At 44.5% G+C, this 17,923-nt stretch overlaps 1 protein-coding gene across 3 annotated transcripts in view; it reads right to left on the bottom strand.

The window, feature by feature from the left end:
* The window catches only part of DIXDC1 (DIX domain containing 1), a 29,422-nt gene extending 12,756 nt beyond the window's left edge, over positions 1-16,666 (bottom strand). Inside the window, exons 1-5 of one of the 3 annotated variants that reach the window (XM_065697058.1) lie at positions 16,575-16,666; positions 5,412-5,541; positions 4,644-4,769; positions 3,614-3,863; positions 2,274-2,381 (exon numbers count right to left, since the gene is read on the bottom strand). In XM_065697058.1, the coding sequence (XP_065553130.1) occupies positions 2,274-2,381; positions 3,614-3,863; positions 4,644-4,769; positions 5,412-5,541; positions 16,575-16,631 (671 nt within the window). In that variant the 5' untranslated portion in view covers positions 16,632-16,666. Of the gene's footprint in view, positions 1-44; positions 704-2,273; positions 2,382-3,613; positions 3,864-4,643; positions 4,770-5,411; positions 5,542-12,880; positions 13,114-16,574 lie in introns of those variants that run through there. The other 2 variants (XM_065697057.1, XM_065697059.1) reach the window with 2 other exon arrangements.
* Between the last annotated feature and the right edge of the window lie 1,257 nt (positions 16,667-17,923).

The raw sequence follows: 17,923 nt of genomic DNA, 5'->3' as shown, positions 1-17,923 counted from the left end.
CCCCATCCCTGCCGTTTCAAGTGACAATGGCAACAATCGCTCACCATTTGACCTGCTTCCCTCCCATGATCCCACTTTAACCTTTCGCCTCACAGAATCCGTTTCCCGGGGAGCCTCAGGATTCTGGCTACAGACATGCCTTGTCCCTTCACATGCTCGGAATTCAGTGCAGAAGACGCTAGGTCCTGTCAAACTACTGGAGAAATATTTTCAAGCCACTCCACGTTAGCCGAAAGATTCACAGCAGAAAGGAAAAAACAACCAAAACCCTCAGGGTCTTTGCAAGAAGCCGTGAGATGGCAGATCAGCAGCCCACACACATGGATTTGATTCCAGAGTCAGGGATTCTGAAGCCCAGGTTTTGTTTTTGCTGGTTTTCCTCTCGGGTTATTCGTTTCTTGCTGCTGCATTTTGGGCACCTGGAAACCAGTTGTTCTCATCACAAGAACCGCGATCGGAATTGCCAGTGGTGTTTCTCATCCCATTCTGCCCTCTTCAGACTCCAAGCACCTGCTGCAGATGCCAATGAACAGCCGAGAAAAGGTGCTCCTGCAAGCAGTAGGTTCCCTCTCCTCCAGGCTCAGATGCAGTGTCGGAAGACGGCATGCAGTACTTCCCAACCCTGTGCACGGCTTCCTCTTCCTCGGTGTCTCCAGCTCCCTCTCCCTCCTGCTGTCACACAGGCTGTGCAAGGCAGAGCCTTTTCCCTGAGATGCCTGGCTCAGAGTGGGGGAGGGAAGGCTGGTGGAAGGGGAGGGGAAAGGGAGACGGGTGGGTGAGGGGCTCAGTGGCCTGGGAATCCATCTGATTTTGGCAATTTTTCCATGAATCATTTCAACTGCCTTTGCTTATTAGAGCTTTTGTCTCTGGGAATTCTCTTATTCGGGCTGTGAGCCCTCTTACTGAGGAGTTAATGCAGAAATGAGCTGATGCTAGGCAGGGGATGCTGCCCTGGGACAGACACAACAGCAGCACAATTAGATGGAGGGGGCTGGCTGCAGTTAATAACCGTATCACTCAAATTAAAGAATAACAATAATAAAAGAAATGGCTTGTTTCTCCCAGCCAATTCCCATAACTAAACTGGTACATTTCCCTCTGAAAGGAAAGAGAAGCAAGTATTTTGTTCTCATCATGAAGCCTGCTATCAGCAGAAGACACCTCCAGGAGCTGGAGATCAGATTGCTCCAAATTTATTTGGATAGATCACTGATTGCTTATGTGAAGATTCTCACCATAGTTTGTCCTGTCAGTAATATCACCATTAAATATGGTAAAAGAACTCATGATACGATGGGGAAAACCAGAAAACACAACAGAGTGATTAGGATGTGCAGATAAATTTTCACTCACCCCCAAAATACAGCCACATAAGATCAAACAGCAGCTGTCTGACAATCCCTTATAGGGTAGAAGGGTACACACAAAATATGAGAGACCTTAAACTGAAGAATGAGTGGAGGGAGCAGCACGTTTCACTCTCTGTCTTACTGAGATTACGTTTGAACAGTCAACACCAAAGTCCTCTGATATTAGCCATGAAATCTTGTTGCAGAGACCAGAATATTTACATCTCCCCTGCAGTGACAGCTTCGAAAGTATACTCTCTACTGCCATCATGTGGAGGCAGTGGTCCTGGCACACATGGAGCTCCCACACTCCTCTAAACGTGTATGTCTGGATTTACAAATACGAGATCACAATACACAGTAAATTTGGGGGAATAAATTAAAAGTATATTTCTTTTCTTCTCTGTTCGGCCAAGCAACCTTAATTCTCAGGTACGCAGATGCCTTTTGTACTGTGGAGCATCAAAAGAGGGCTGAGAAATCATGTGGAGTTGTCCTGTCTGCTGAGAAATTGTCAGTGGCTATCTGTCCGGGGAGAATGAACCTCCTCACTTCCTTCCAAAGGCTTCACCTGTGCATTCAGGTTGCCAGTAAAATCTTCAGCTGCACCCTTCCTAATCCTATTCCTCTGGTGTCCTTGAGGAACACTCCAGAGCTTTAGAAAATTGGAACTCAGAAGTTCTTAGCACTTAGCTATGCAATCATATAATGAATGAGATAAATTTTGACTGTGGGAGAAACAGCAGTAAGCCACTGCTTCATGTTGTTTCCTGGGGCTTCATTCTCCAGATCAGGCAGAAGACTACATGCTGGGAATCCTCTTTTCTATCAGAGCTAACTAGATCACAGTGATGAGAAAGGGCACTTCAGGCAACGTCAGACAAAGGTCCATGAGGGACACATCACGGCAACAAAGGTCCTTACCTGGAAGAGTGGGACTCCAATGGCATGTTCTGCTGCCCTTCATACTGCTGCACCAGTGCCCGGACACTCCAGTAAGGGTTTTCAATCTCCTCATCCATGTTGCTATTTCTGGAGATAATAAGCATAGAATGAGGGAAGCCTCACCTGATGGGAGCAGAAATTCTTGTCTTCAAGAAGGAGAGTAGGAAAGCTGATGAAAGGAAGGTAAGGAGGGGACAGCTAGAAAACTGCTGATCAAGAAAATTCTCCTATCAGGGAGCTCCATTCCATCTTCTTGGTGTGAGGGAAACGCAGGCAAACAGGCCCTCCCCTTTTAAACTCATCCCTAATTCTGTGATTAGAAAATTACAAAAGCTCTGGGAAGACAAAGAAAAGAACAGAATTTGCAAATAGCATGACGACTTGCTTTTCTGAGAAACTCTCCTGGCCCAAGGCGTTTGCAATAGAAACCTTTAACATTTAATTTTTCAACAAGATATAGCATTTCAACCTGATTTCCAAACTGCTTCCCCTGGGCCAAGATAATATGGGCAAATGACCTTCAGCTGTGTAAATTAAACCCTCAGTAGACCACCATCTGGCTGCCATTTAAATGTCATTACTATTATTATTATTATAATCCACATGGCACCTTTTGCAAGTGTTAAATGTCCTTTTCAGAATTACTTCCATTTTATACAGAAGCATGGCTTCTGTATATGGATCACCTCCTTTCATTATCACCAGAACTCCCATGCTTATATGGTAGGCTGCATCAGCTGATTAACAGTACACAACATACTGCCTATATAGCAGCAAGTGTAACATTGGGATGAACAGCAATGTAGAAGACAGAATGGACTTGTACAACAGGCTCAGTACCTCAGTTCTGGAAGCAGCTGCTCCCAGATCTGTAACCAGTACCTATAGTTAAAACCTTACTGCTGTTTCACTTGAAATGAGAATGTCTCCAAGTAGACAGCACGAAAAAGGGCAGTGTGCTCAGCATGAAATGAGGAAAATGAGGCAGCAGAGTTCCCTCTGGCTTAGCCGTAACAAACTGTTCTCTTTTCCAGTGAGATAACAGAGATGAAGCAGTTATTTTGCTGTAAAACCTGAAATGAACCTGGGATACCTGCAGTCTTCATCAAGAGGCAGCCAGGCTAGGTCAGTACTCCCCTTTGTTAGGCCACTATCTATTTATGTTTTAGTGAGCCTGCAGTGGTTTGCCTCTACTTCTTTGCACAATAACAGAGATACCTTACACCAGGACCTGTCAGGATAAAGATGGATCTATTTTAGATGAAGTTGTGTTCATCTGCTGGCATGATCCGACCTCACAACCAGGGAAGACTCATTACCTCTGTCTGCGCCGGAAAACATCCCGGCCGGATTGCAAGACATCCTGACGAACATCTGCCAGAGCAGCCACTGCTCCTTGGGCCACTGCAGCAGCTGAACGAGGCCTGTGACCCGCAGACGATGCTGACAAGTTTTTCCCCATCGTGCCAGCAGGGCTGTGATTCATTGCTCTGCCGGAGCCTGGTTTGAAATGAGCAGCTAAGGCCAGGATCAACCTCATGATAGATTTCAAGTTCCCATCAACAATATCTGCAAAATGCAAATAAAGCCAAGGACAATGCCATTAACATGAAGTCCCACCAGAGCTGTAACTGACCAAGAAGCATGAAAATAATTAAACCCAATGGGACCATGCCAGTAAATGAGGACTGTGCAAGAAAGACTGCATTACAGCATTGATGCTTAGCTCTGACTGCTTTGTACAGAGCAGCAAACTGACTGCCACCTATAGATCGCATGTTCAAATACTCAGAACACATCTGAATCTTACCTCTATGCCCATTTCCAGCTCACAATCCAGTGGGTTATGTGACAGCACATGATAATTACTGAATGCTCACTGGAAAAGTACAGCAGTTACTGAAGACTACCATTGTGCCAGCAGTCACTTCAATCTGCACATGGAATTTGCATTTTTTTAATACTAAAGACCAGAGAATAGCAGTATTTTCTTCAGCAATAGTGTCTCGTACCATAATCTGTAGCATGCTGCAAATGTTAAATAATCAGTTTTAATGATATCACACTAGGCATTTTCCCCAGCATACAAACTAGCTCAAACATGTTGATCTCAAGTTCACTGCAAAAATCTCTGCTAAAAACAAGGGTCACGCACTCCATGTAGTCTGTCACAGAATTTTTTCCCTCTTTCTCATCTGAAGGACCACAATCAGAACTGTTACTAAACCACAGGAGGGATGAAAACCCAAAGCCTCCCCCACAAACCAATACATTATCTGTTTGATATGAAATGACAGAAACAGACCTTCACAAGACAGAATCATCTGTGTTGACCACCAGGGCACATACCTTTTGCTGATGTCTGATGCATGCGGATTTTTTTTGATGCCACAAACTGTAATACTTTCTCCACATTTTCCCTCATCTGCTGCTGGCTGGTGGGGTTGGCCTGAATGCCATTCAACTTCTCACCAGCTAAAGAAGTGAAAGAACTTTATTAGAGAAGAACCGAACCACTTGGTGTTGTCACAGGAACTGCTATAGGTGTAGGGCCTGGTGAAAAACTGTAGCCCACGGGAATGACTCACATTGGAGAATGTCCATGCTGCAGCACAGGACCCCCACTTCAGCAGGGTACGAGTGTGAAGAGGAAGAGGCAGCAGAGAATGTGCAATGAACTGACCACAACCCCCATTCCCCATTCCCCTGCACTGCTCATGGGGAGGAGGTAGAGAATGCAGGAGCAAAGTTGAACCCAGGAAGAAGGGAGGATGCCAGCCAGCAGGTCACTCTTCCAAACATGCCACACACTAACACTGTTCCTCTACAAGGTAAATCCTTTCATAACTCCATTCCAGCCTTGTGGGAGTTAACATGGTCCCTGACAGATTTAGCACTTCGGCTGTAACTGCTAAAAATAAGTACTTTGATAGAATTGCATTTATGATTTGCTTTACGACTGTTTTCTTCCAAAGTCACTCCTTCCCCCTCTGCAAGCTCTGACATTGTCATTAACATCTGCCAGTATGCCTGACAGATGTCAGAGCCAAGGCCAACCCTTTCTACACAAGCTCTAAAACTGCAAGATGAAAAATAGTGGCATATGGTGTTACTGACCTACAATCTCAATGAGCAAAGCAAGAATGACTCCATCTCGGAGATCCTGTCTGAGGTCTTGGACTGGCTTTATTGCTGGCTTCTTCTTCAGCTGGGAATTCACCCAGGCCACATATGCCTGTAGTTGTTGCTGAAAATAGAAAATAACATGTTTGCACGTCATTGCCATTTCAGGGGGAAGCTGCATAGCTCTCTCTTTTTCATGTTCACAGATCTCATTGTCTTTTGCCCATGAAAACAAACACCAGTGGTATCATTCCACAGCCTGCTGAGCACTAACTGACATCACTGCATATTATGGTGCAGCTCACTGCATATCAAGCCAGGAAGCACAAGTAGGCAGTAGGACAGGGCTCATGATCTAAGCACAGCAAGAAGAGAGATTTAGATTACATTTAATCCAGGTAGGTGCCAAACAAGTGCTGTCATCCCTTCAGTTTTGGTGCCAGAACTGGTTCACTCACAGTATTATGTGGAAGAAAACAGTGTGGATACGACACTAATGAAGAAAGTAGAAAACCCACAATGCAGAAGCAAGAAACCCTGTGCTATTTCCCATATGCCATCTACCAAAAGAAACAACCAGGACAGATTTCCTGGAAGAGACAACAGCCTCTCTCCTTAACACTCCCAGCATGGCTCATTTCTACTGCTGTAGAGTCCCCTTCCTCCATTTCCTTGGGGCTGTGCTAACATTTCTAATGGAACTATTTCTACTTCTGTACATATGGAAAGTGGCATGCCACAGCACTGCAAGCTGTACCTGCAAGACCTGAGAGCAAGGAGCACTGTCTTTCCAGCCGGTCATGCTGGGTACTGCATCATACAGCTGTGCATGTTGCGACAAGAGGAAGACCGAGAAAACCTCAGGCTTCTGGTCAACGTTAGGATCCATCCAGTATAAGGCAAAGAACAGATTCACACGACCTTTTCCTTTCCATCCCCCTCTCAGTAACACTTCCATGGCTAGTAGAAGCACTGGTAAAACCGAAATCCATTTGGGCTGGGCTGGTGTGGTACACGGAGGGTAAACAAACTGATTCATTCCCATAGGATTACCTCCCTTTTCACTAATCTTCCCCTTATTCGGCTGATGCAGCACGTTTTAAGGCTCCATTCTGTATTATCTCAGCAATGTCAGTCAGAGTTTATGCTTTTACAGCCCATCAAAGTCACAATCTGATCACAGCTTCGCTCTTAATTATCCTGGCACAGGAAATCCAACTTTAATCACACTATGGTTCGGTCTGCTGGTTCAGAAAGGCGACTGGACCTGCATTCAATCAGTTCTGCTCACTCAGCAGAGAACTGGAGAGCAGAACAGGAGATGAGCTTGGGGGACTGCCCAATAGCTTCTGGAAAAAAAAAGGAAGCAGAGGGGCAGATCTGATGCATGCTTCCTGGAGCAGACCTGGCCTGTCACATGAATTGGATCTGCATGCTCTTCTTTGCAGTAATAGCAATGATGTGTGTCAGTTTTGCCTATCCAAAATTAATTTATTCAAGCAAGTACCAGAGAAAAGAGGTAAGTTTGTCTATAGTAATACAGCATCATTATAGGAATATATAGATTAAAGATGTACCAAATATGGTTGCAGCGTGAAAACTGCATCTGAAGTCTGCGTGATTTAGGGGAATAATCTTATCACAACTGTGTTTACCACCTTGCTGTCATTTTCCAAGTAACTTCACAAAGTTCTAAACTGTTGTGATTGTCCTAATCCCACAAGGGCACAGCCCCTTCCAGCCTATAGAACATTTGCAATTCTTAAAGCAATCCATATGGTTCTTCCTTTCAGACACTTCTTTTTTCACTCAAGGGAGAAACAGCCCCTTCACTAAGCAGCTTGTTTTCTATTTCTTTTCGCTGAACATTCTTCATGTATTCGTACTAATAGGTGCTGTGATGCTGCAGACTCACATTTCATTAGAAGATTCACTTTGTTGTTTGGTTGGTTTGGCTTCTTTTTCCCCCCAGTAAAGCATAAGATTTTCCTGCAGAAGTTCAGACAGCTTGGACTGCTCAGTATTTCCTGATTTGGTATCCAAAAACTAGAAGATCTAATGACTTTAGCAAGAGACTGCTGCAAAGTCCAGGGAATAAGCTGTCACTTCTGGCAAAGGTGAGTGGGTGACTGATCTTGCCAAGAAAATATGATAGAAAAGTTTAGTGACCTAAAAACGGCAAAGTGGTGTTAAATGTATGCAGGGACAAAGCCCACTGACCACTCAGGAGTTTCTGCTTCTCCTTGCATTTTGGTTTGAGCTTCCGATCAGACAAATCTTAGACCTGATTGGGTTCACACTCCTGCACCAGTATTTCTTTCAAAACAAGGATTTTTCAGAAGAAAAACATACCAGCCTAGTCTAAGATCTACTATGCAGAGCACATGTTACTAGGATTATGGTGGAGTTAAGCTTAATCCTGTTTATGTTAACGCAGCTTTGCATTCCAAAAAAAGGCCAGGTTTACCTGTACTTTGCAATAGCCAAAGGAGCTCCCTTACCTGAAGGAAGTTGGAGTCCTGATTGTTCAGCTCCTAGGCACATCACTGTAGGGTGTTTATACCCAAGTCACTCTGGAAGACTTAAAAGACCTTATAGGGCAGGAGAACATCTTTAAAGCAAGGTACTAGGGGCTAACCACAGCTGTAAGGAGTTTCCCCAACTTGCAGGCACTTCTGCTGGGAAATTCTAGGTTAGCACAACACATCTCAGAGTAGGATTTTACTTTGGAATGTATATTCAGCACATACCCCAAAAAAGTGCCTCAGACCTACTGCCTATAGGAAGACAACGATGGAGATCAGCAGCATGTATCTTTGTGCTTCCAATTTACAGCCAATGATATGAAGGAGGAAAATGCTCTCCCAAGGTCAGCACATTTTTCTCAGTATTCTCTTACTGTTAATTACAATTAAGTGTCATTATCTAGTATTTTCCACAGGTGGAAGAAAAGCAGCAGCACTACTGCAAATCTCCTGTCACTTATAGATGTCCTGGCTATTCTCATTTAACCAGTGCAATTCACCACCTGCTGCTTAGGGCTCATGTTTCTCCCTCTCAACCATCAATGAGTCCAGTCTGCCTGACAGTAAATATACATAGATCACAATGCCTTGATATGCTACTCCATCCTTTATTATCAGTGCTATCTGCATTACACTGTATAAGGTAAATTTTTACCTCCTCTGAGATTAGGGTATTGCACGTTTTGAAGATGGAGACGCGCTCAGAGGGCCTGACCTCCTGCCTACCATGTAACAGTAGATTCCCATATCAGTCTCTGCTAGGAAGAGATTACTTTTCTACGTTCATTTGATGAATGTTTTCTGTAACTTCAAAGATTCAAGCAGCAAAAACCTTTGGGATTTCTGTGGACCCTTTCTATGTTCAGAAATCTGAAGATGGTACCCATTCCTTAAAAAAATTCCCTATCACTGCAGGCAGCAACTACTCCAGGAGTCTAGTAGATAGAAAGTCATGTAAAATCAATCTTGTTAGTTAGTATTCCTTTGAATCAACAATCCACACCCCAAAATGTTGCTGCCATTCAAAGCTAGACTGCTTTAGGGATAATCTCTGGCACTTTTGCAAGATGTTTTAGTGCCTCTGCATTTTCCCCAGTCTGGCTTTTTGAAGCCATTTTCTCACACAAGCCGAGTTTCTATGTGAGCATACAGGCAAAAAGCTGAGCCACAAGAGATCTTTTACTGTAAACTGCAAGTATTTTGGAGCACATGATTCACCCTAAACTGTCAAATGGTTCCACTACACCCAAACAAAGTCCAAGGTCTGTCAAAACAAGTTGTACTGAGACATTCCCTGATGCTTCAGGAAAGAAAAGGAGCATTGTTCCTTATTTAGCAGAATGCAGTCACTCAGTCACTACCCTTGAACAGACAGGGAAAAAAAGCTTTGTGAAGAGACTTAGCACACAGTATGACTGAGCAGTGCTTTTTGCAGGCAAGAACCTTTCATATGAAGAAAAAGGCAAGTGACGTTGCCTGGTCCAGGATGAAGGGCATTGAAGGCACATTTAGGACACAGGCTCTGTTCCTCACTCTGACAATGACTTGCTGTAAATTTGGCAGCCCACTTTACCTCTATGTGCCTCCAATTTCTACCTATAAGCAGCTGTACTAATTTTAATGTTCCCTGTAAAATGCTTTGATAACAATAAATCTTTTACTGTTACTGTGCAAACACACTGTAATATACCCTGCCAAAGGGCAGTCACTGCTATGCAACCAAGTAATAGCCTGGGTTAGACATACAGTGAACCTCACGCAGGGACTGAATCCTAACTGCTCAGCCCCTAATCCTATATAACGACAAATACATCCTTCCCTTGCTGATAGTCCTATTGCTGGCCAGGGACAAGAGCTTTGGGAAAAACTGATACGAATTCCCACTAGAGCAAGCAATTGTCTGCTGAAGTACACTGCCATGTAAATCCAGGTGTGGGAAGGCCAAGCTGTGTTTTCTGATGGCTGTACTTGAGGTTTAACAGAATAACAACACAGCAGCTGCGCATCTCTTGCGGACCAGACAGGTAACCTGGCAAGGCTCATGTGGTTCTTCAGATCCCAGCCTTTCCCACTTTGGCCAAGCCTTAAACAAGTGTGCCTGACCATCCCCTGGCTCTAACAGTGTAGAGCGCATGTAAAATACAACACCAAAGACCCACAGCAAAACAAATCTGATGTGAAATGACACTTGGCTCTACTATGTGGAAAACAGCAGCACCTCTAAAGAGATGCTGTATTTAGTATGTATTCATGCCATATTCATGTATTTAGTGAAACCCAGTCTCTGAGGAATTCACTACTACAGGGAGCTTTTAGTTATGGGCTGGTCCTAATGGACTGAATTGGACAAGGAGTCAGAACAGCTCTCTTCAGAGTGAATCCTATTAGCTATAAATAGCACTCATTGTAAGCAGAGGGTGGGTGCAAGTTTCTCCTGCTAAGACTGCAGTTGCAAAGACATTTTAATCTTAGATCATGCATGTTACACCAAGGGAAACAGAAGAGTACCAGAACAAGACAATAGCAAGTCTATACTGCCAGAAAATTACTTACACCAGAAAAGCAAACCAAAATGAAACCCAGGTCATTTCCCACAGTAAGGATTTCAGATCTCATGGATCAGATGCCATCTAATCACGTCAAGTCCACTAACAGACAGAGAAAACCTTGAAGATTGAGAGAGACTGTATGGGTAGAAAATCCAGGAAATAGCTACTTCATATGCCATTCAGCTAAGAACCCACTACTCGGGGGAGAATATTACATGAAGCACGTGGTGAGGGGGCAGGCAATGAGCAGCCTATTAGGGAGAGAACACGGAACAAACCTGCACTGCACTTCTTGCATGCGTACTGCTGGGAGTAGCAGTTCTCACATAGAAGGATGTGTGGGTATTTCTCCACGCAGACAGAGCCTTGTGTGGTAACTGTGCATTTCACTTTGATGCTGTTGGGACACACTGGTTTCAAAACAACTTGTGCCTGGGCTCTTAAAAAATCACTGCCACTTCAGTCTCCGGAGAGGTGCCAATCCCAGGCCTGTTGTTCTACATAATCTCAGAGGGAAAACGTAACTATTTCAGATGATTCATTTTACAAAGGATAGCAACAGAAAAGAATGCAAAGGAACAAAAGAAACTTGCTTGTGGCTGTGTCAGGTAACTTTTCAGGGATGGATTGTTGACCAAGATGCTGAGTTAGTGAGGCAATTCCTGCAGAACCCCAACTCATTGCTTGTGTTAATTTAAGCCTGACTTTTAATCTTGACATTAACCTGCTAAAGTCACTACACTAGAGACTACTAAACCTGAACATTAGTTTAGGAGCCACTCACTTCCAGCTTTCTAACGTCAGAGTGGTGTGTTGTGATCAGATACCTTGGGACACTCTTTCACATTCAGGAGCCTGTATAAATAAGCACCTAAGTTACAAGGAGAAGGGGGGGAAGTACAGTTGGTGGATCTAAGCAGAAGGCACAGAATTCCACATTTCCAACTGTATCTGTGATGTGTTGCATGTCCTTGCCAAGTCACTTAACCTCTCTGTACCATGGGTTCTGCACTTGCAAAGTTGATTTCAGTTTTACTTCAGCTACAATGTGAAGCGTGTGATGTGGCAGAGAGATCCCAGTGAATCTGCTTTTATGGTGAGAGAGGAGGAACTCTTTTCCCATAGCTGAGAAGTGTGTGGGTAAAACCTGACAGTTAGGGTGGGGCTAGCACTGAATGTAAATAATAATGCTCCCATTATTAATTATATTATTAATATACAGGTTACTATTAGCTTATGACAGAGAGCGATCTGCTGCCCTATAGCACAGGTAGTGTAAGCTTGAGCTAAAGCAGTACCTTTAATAGCTAAAAATGAGAGTGAGATATTCTGTGGAGGAGGGGATGGAGTATTTACACAGTTACACAGAGCAATCAAAGGAGGCCTGTGGCTGGCGTGAAGCTGTGAGGCTCAAGTTTCATACCCAGTTTATTTTCCCTCTGATGGCTTAAGCCCAGAAGGGATGTTCATGTATGGAATATGGGGCAGAACAGGCGGGTGGGTGCTGAGCTTGGCAACGATGAGGAATGACCAATCACAAACAAAAACAAGGAAGAATAAAACACACCATAAGACTATCTGTGCCACCAGGTGAGAAAGCAGACAGCAGGAACTGCTTGGTTTTAGCACAAGCCCCCACAATTTTCCTTCCTTTTCAGCAGACAGGAAATCACACTCCAGCATGGTCTGCACAATGCACAGCCAGGCAGCGTCCATAGAGAGACCAAAATAATGATTTTATGTGCACCCTAAAGAGGGCAACTGACAAAAATCTGCGTTCCCCATGCAGCTACAGGATGCCCGTCTCTGGGACTGCCTGGTGCTTCTCACTCCTTATTTTATGATTTATTAGTCTCAGTAACAGCAGAATAAGCAAATAAAAACCCCGTTAAATTACCCTTTCCTGACTAAGATGAATTTCAGTCCCTGAAAGATTAAACCTAGAGAACAAGATGGGCAAAAACCAGCCAGCCTTTTCTTTGTCAGCCTCTCCCAAGAAACAAAGCAGATTTACAGGCTTCCAACAGCCTTCAGACATGGAGATTTCATACGCTCATGAGAAGAGTTAATTCTTTAAAACAAACTGTGCTCCATAACCTAGCTGCAGTTTGTATGATTTACTGGTACAACAGTAAAGCAGTGAGAAGAGAATAAAAACACCAGCTGCAAACCAGCCACAAACTCTTCAGAAAACTATTGCTTACTTACAGAGCCCGCCGGAGCTCCCCAGTATGTCCTCCTGTTAGTAAGTAACCCTCCCACCCTGAAACCTTGCTCATATTTCTCCTTCTCTGCTCCTCAAAAACACTGGGAGACACAACAGTTCCTGCACAAAAGCAAGCTGCCTTCCCCCAGCAAGGTCTGTGTGAGACCTGGGACATGCATTTACCTCCGTGAAGCCCTCCTGAAGAATATCCAGTAAATTCCCCCTGGCCAAACAAGCGAGCATTCTCCAAGAGCCCACTGACAGGCGAGGGTCTCGGAGCACACAGGACAGATCTTCCAGCTCTGGTCACAACCTCTTCTTCCTCCTCCCAAAGACAAAGAGTTGGAGCTCATCAGGAACCGCATTCATAGTCCCATATGTGCAGCCCGTTACTGCACGCAGATAGTTGAGCCAAAGTCAAGGCTCGCACTGGGCATGCTCGAGAGGGAGCTGCTGGGGGAGTAGCAGGAGAGATGTCACACGGTTCCTATAGAAACGCTTCATCTTACAAGATGCAGGCCCAGGACTGAGTTGGGGAGAACATCTGAAACCCATTTCCAGCAGTCGTGCTCACGCAAAACCTGCTGTGCAAAAGAGATTTTCAAACCCACCAAACACAGAGAGCCCTGTATGGCACGGGGGCAGGGAGAGAGTCAGAGAATAGCAAATAGCAGATGCCTTGCTTAACTAGGAAAGCAAAAGGAAAGGCTATAAGAGCTTCCAGTTTTAACTCCCAGCAGTCATTCTACAGCACCAAAGAAACAGCAGCGGTGTCAGCAACCTGGTAGAGACAGAGAGCTGCAAACCAGGTCACAACACAGCTGGTAACATTTGCACAGTACCCAGCCCTGCTTTAGCTGCCCTGGCAACGAAGTCAGAAGAAGAAAAAAAGGCAGAAAACTATCAAACTAGAATTTATTACAATCCCAGCAAATTTTCTAAACCATAACTGCATTCATTCCAGAAACAAGCATCAACTATCTCCAGGCAGTCTAGGAAAATGGAGAACGTATGGAAAACCTCTTAGAAAGGATGAAGACCCCTTCTGCCAGGGGCTCTGGCTGTCAGTTCACAAAGCACCACTGCAAGTACTGCCCAGTGGTATCAGACTGTGCCTTCAGATTGTAGAAAATCTGGCCAAGCATTTCTAAGTGGGAGGCACATTTAAAACAAACGTGGTTTTCTGCCTAAGTATTGAAGCACCTGGAGGAAAAAGCAATTGCATAGTTTTACCTTTTTTACCCTGTCATGTATGAAGATGCAGCTAAAATACAGCAAGTCGAGCAACAGGTAATTTCTCTGTGTAATGAACCCAAAGCACTCACGGAATCAGCCCCCACACCTCCTTCACTTAAATTTTAAATTATTTATTAATGTTTGCATTCCCCGCTTTTCATAATTCAGTGGGATTCGAGATTTTCATGTTTTCATTAATTGTAATATCATGTGTTAAACAAAGCACTAGGTTACTGTGAGGCTTCGCATAAGGCCTTGTAATTGGCAGTGCTGGTGGTTAGTGGCTTGATCCAGTTTACTTCAGAGTATCAAAATGCCATTAAGTGACAGCAATAAATATTTACCCCCATTTTTTGTGATGCAGTGAAGTAGTTTGTGCCTTTGCAATGTCAGTAAAATTAACTCCAGATCTATTGAACTAAAATCACTTTGCACGGAGAGGTTGCAGATGGCTGCTAGGTGTTCTCTGATTGGTTTTATAATTCACTTTATGAATTTGATAGCAGACTAAATGCTTACAATCCCTGCAAGATTTAGATATTTACCCTTGTCCTTTGAGGAGCAGAGAAGCCAAAGGTAGGCTGTCCCTAGCCACAGACTTTACATTGGAGACATAACTCAAAATTACAGGGTTAAAAGATAAATAAGAATAAAGAGACATTCTATTCAAACAGCATAGAAATGAAAAGCACAAACACAATGTAAATGTAAAATCTACTGTTTAAATCATGACAAAATGATACACTGAGAACACCAGTTCATTTATCATGGTCCACCTCAGTGACGGTTAGTAGGTGTCTTTTTGCATTAATGATAGAATCATAGAATCATCGAATAGTTAGATAGGCAGCAATGGAGCACTTCTAACACTTATGCTCCACCCTATAAGGACTACAATGCATCTGAGCAACAGCCGGATATAGAGATACTGCCATTAAGTCAGGGCTTGCATTGCAACCTCCATTTGTCCATAGAGCTTGTATGTTAAGTCTTGGCAGGCATCTAGTTTGTCAGGGATGCAGCCTGGCTTTGTTCAGAACTGGGACACAGCTATTTTACCATCTAAACTCAAACCAGTTCCAAGGTACAAGCTGTCTATGCACTACCCTCAATTACAGCAATGATATGAGATACATAACACATCCTTCAATCATAGTGCTCCCCATGCCATTGCATTGCAGGACACATTACACAGCATGACGCTGAGGGGGCTGTCAGCCATATGGATTGAGCAGCTGGCTTTGCATATAAACCACACAAAGAGTCCTGGGCTTCCTTTTAGAAATATAGTGCTGGATGTATATAACAGATAAAAGTCAAACACGGTACAGAGGAGGGCATTTTCTCCTAGGCCAACCAAACACAGCAAGTGACAAAAACTCCCATGCAGTTATTCGTTATTAGTACTGAGAAACATTTTGGTCACCCCTATTCCCTGTACTCCTATTTTCTGGCACAAAGCAGGGGACCTAAAGTCAATTGTGTCACCCATAGTACAGTAGTGCTATCACTAAGAAATACAGAATTATTATCTCAGGTGAACATATTAGGGGAACTGTGAAGAAGTTGACTTGGATTGGAGAGGCTATTCAAGCCAGAAGCCCTATCCTGCGTGCCCTTTTGGATCAACCAAGAAAAGTTGTGACTGAAGTCTGAAATTCAGGTGAACACTTTCAGTCCCATATCCCTATTACAGAGCTTCTACATACTAGAACACCAACACAGCAGAAGGCAAAGTGTTCTTATTATATGTGCCAGGCTCAGTACACACTTGCTCACAGTATGTTTTCCACCACAGATTTTGCCATCAAAGATTTGCTTCTACATGGGGTTTCTTATCTTTGAAGCAGAGCTCCCTTGCTTGAACAATATGAATGTCAGAGAACAGAAACAAGGCTATTCCTGATGGTTAGACCGAGAGCATGCTGAGCCATTCTTCTGTTTATTGTGGTAACACAGATGCATCTCGGGTGTATGTGTGTTGTGAAAATACCTTTTAAAAATTAAATGCTAGCTGTCCCATTTTTGTGTTTCACTCTAACTTTTCAAGCTTCTTGTAGCAGGAATCATCTTTTTCTTTCAGTTTTATAACACCATGATAGATGCCTTTGAATGTTACCTTTGCAAGAAGCAGACAAGTATGTAGGATGGCGGTTTGGTTGGTGTCATTGCCCTCTCCTGGCCAGTTTCAGCATAACCCTTGTACTTGCCCCTGTTTAATTCCAGGCAAGGAGCATTACAAAGCACTGTTGCTGCTCCATTTCCTGTTGCTGTGATGAGACTGTGGTCGCGTCACAGCAGCACCATCAGCATCAACACATAAGCCTTCTTTCAGGGCTTTCATCCAAGGATTTTAAGATACTTTATCAACATCATCTGATTGTTTCTCTCATCTGCCCTTGAGAAAGAAAGATCAATGCCCACAGTCCAGCTTTTGAGAATAAAATTTGATCTGGAGAAATAAAAGCAAGTGAAGATGATTCAGAAGCAAAGGCTGTGAGGCTTGTGAGGCCAGGACTACAGCAATAGCTAAAAGAGCTGCCTAATGCAGCTAATGCCTGTGTGTCACCAAGTGTCCCCTCCCAATGTCTCCATCAAGCATCCAAAACAAAAGTCAAAAAAAGGACTCCTGTAAACTCACAGAGGATGCAGCAGGCTGTGGTGTGTATTGAGGCACCATGTCCATCAGAGTTCCCATGCTGAATGCTACAGCTCAGCTCAGTGAAAACGTATCAGCACTCCTTTCCCCTTGAAGCCTGTGGGTGAAAAGCAAATGTATTAAATACAACAATTGCACATACTGACATTTATATTCAGAGATTTTCTGGTAATTTGGTTTTTTTTTCGCTTAGTCTTCCTTTAGAAGTCTATAGAGAGGTCTGGTGAAGGGAAAAGTATGGGAGTTTGGAAGAGTCAACAGAATGGCTTAAGGATTCCTTGAGAAAGACTGAATAACAGTAGGAATAGCTTTTTAACAATAATTAAAAGGTGGGCAGAAGTATAACCCTTAGGCAGATGATCACTTTCACCTTGGTTGTGTCATCCGGATACATTTCTAGAGACCAAAGGTCAGGGGTAGGAGAGGATGGGTAACACAGGTGAGGGTGCTGAATCTGTTCAGAGTGGAGGTATTTCAGAGCCCATTCTGCAAAGTGAGGCTCATAGTGAGTGAGCAGGGAGGCCATAGAATCAGAATCATAGCATCAGCTAGGTTGAAAAAGACCTTTAAGATCATCAGTTCCTACCTTTACCCCAGGACTGTCAAGCCCACACTAAACCATGTCACTAAGGGCCTTGTCTACATGGTTTTTGAACATTTCCAGGGGCAGTGATTCCACCATTGCCCTGGAAAGCCTGCTCCAAGAAGAAACTTTTCCTAATATTCAATCTAAACCTCCCCTGGTGCAGCTTGAGGCTGTTACCTCTTGTCCTATCATTTGTTACTTGGGAAAAGAGACCAACCCCTACCGCCTTTCATTAGGTTTGGGGCAAGGATCTGAGGCCTCAGAAGGGCTGTGTGGCTGGAAACAGAATCGACCCAGAGGGACTGGAGCATAGGGGTCCCCAGGAGCAGGGCTAGGTGGCAGAGAACAGGGTATGGGGAGTGATAGGACCAGGATGGGGGGCGGGGGTCCTGGGCGGTGGGGAGCCCCCGGGGAGGGGTTGGCACAGGGAAAACCAGGGTCCCCTTGATGTGTGGTGGGGGTGCTGGGAGATGCTGAACCCGCCCCACGAGAGCCCCGCGTCCTGCCCCCCTACCTTTACCCGGGCCGGCCGCGGCGCGTCGCCGCTTGCCATGGGAACGGAGGCGGGACGGGGCGGACCCACGCAGACCACGCCCGGCCGGGACGGGCCCGCCTGCAGCCGGGGTGGGACGGAACGGGACGGAATGGCGCTGTTCTGCGCTATAGCGTTCGTCGGCAGCAGCATCGGGTCCCCTCGCATCGGGCGGGGTAAGAGTCAGGAAGCCTCAGGCTGGGGGGGTCCAGG

This window comes from Lathamus discolor, chromosome 17, assembly GCF_037157495.1.
Source record: "Lathamus discolor isolate bLatDis1 chromosome 17, bLatDis1.hap1, whole genome shotgun sequence".
Classification (NCBI taxonomy): Eukaryota; Metazoa; Chordata; class Aves; order Psittaciformes; family Psittacidae; genus Lathamus; species Lathamus discolor.
The sequence above is the reverse complement of the archived record's forward strand: the minus strand, read 5'-3'. Positions and strand labels throughout refer to the sequence as shown.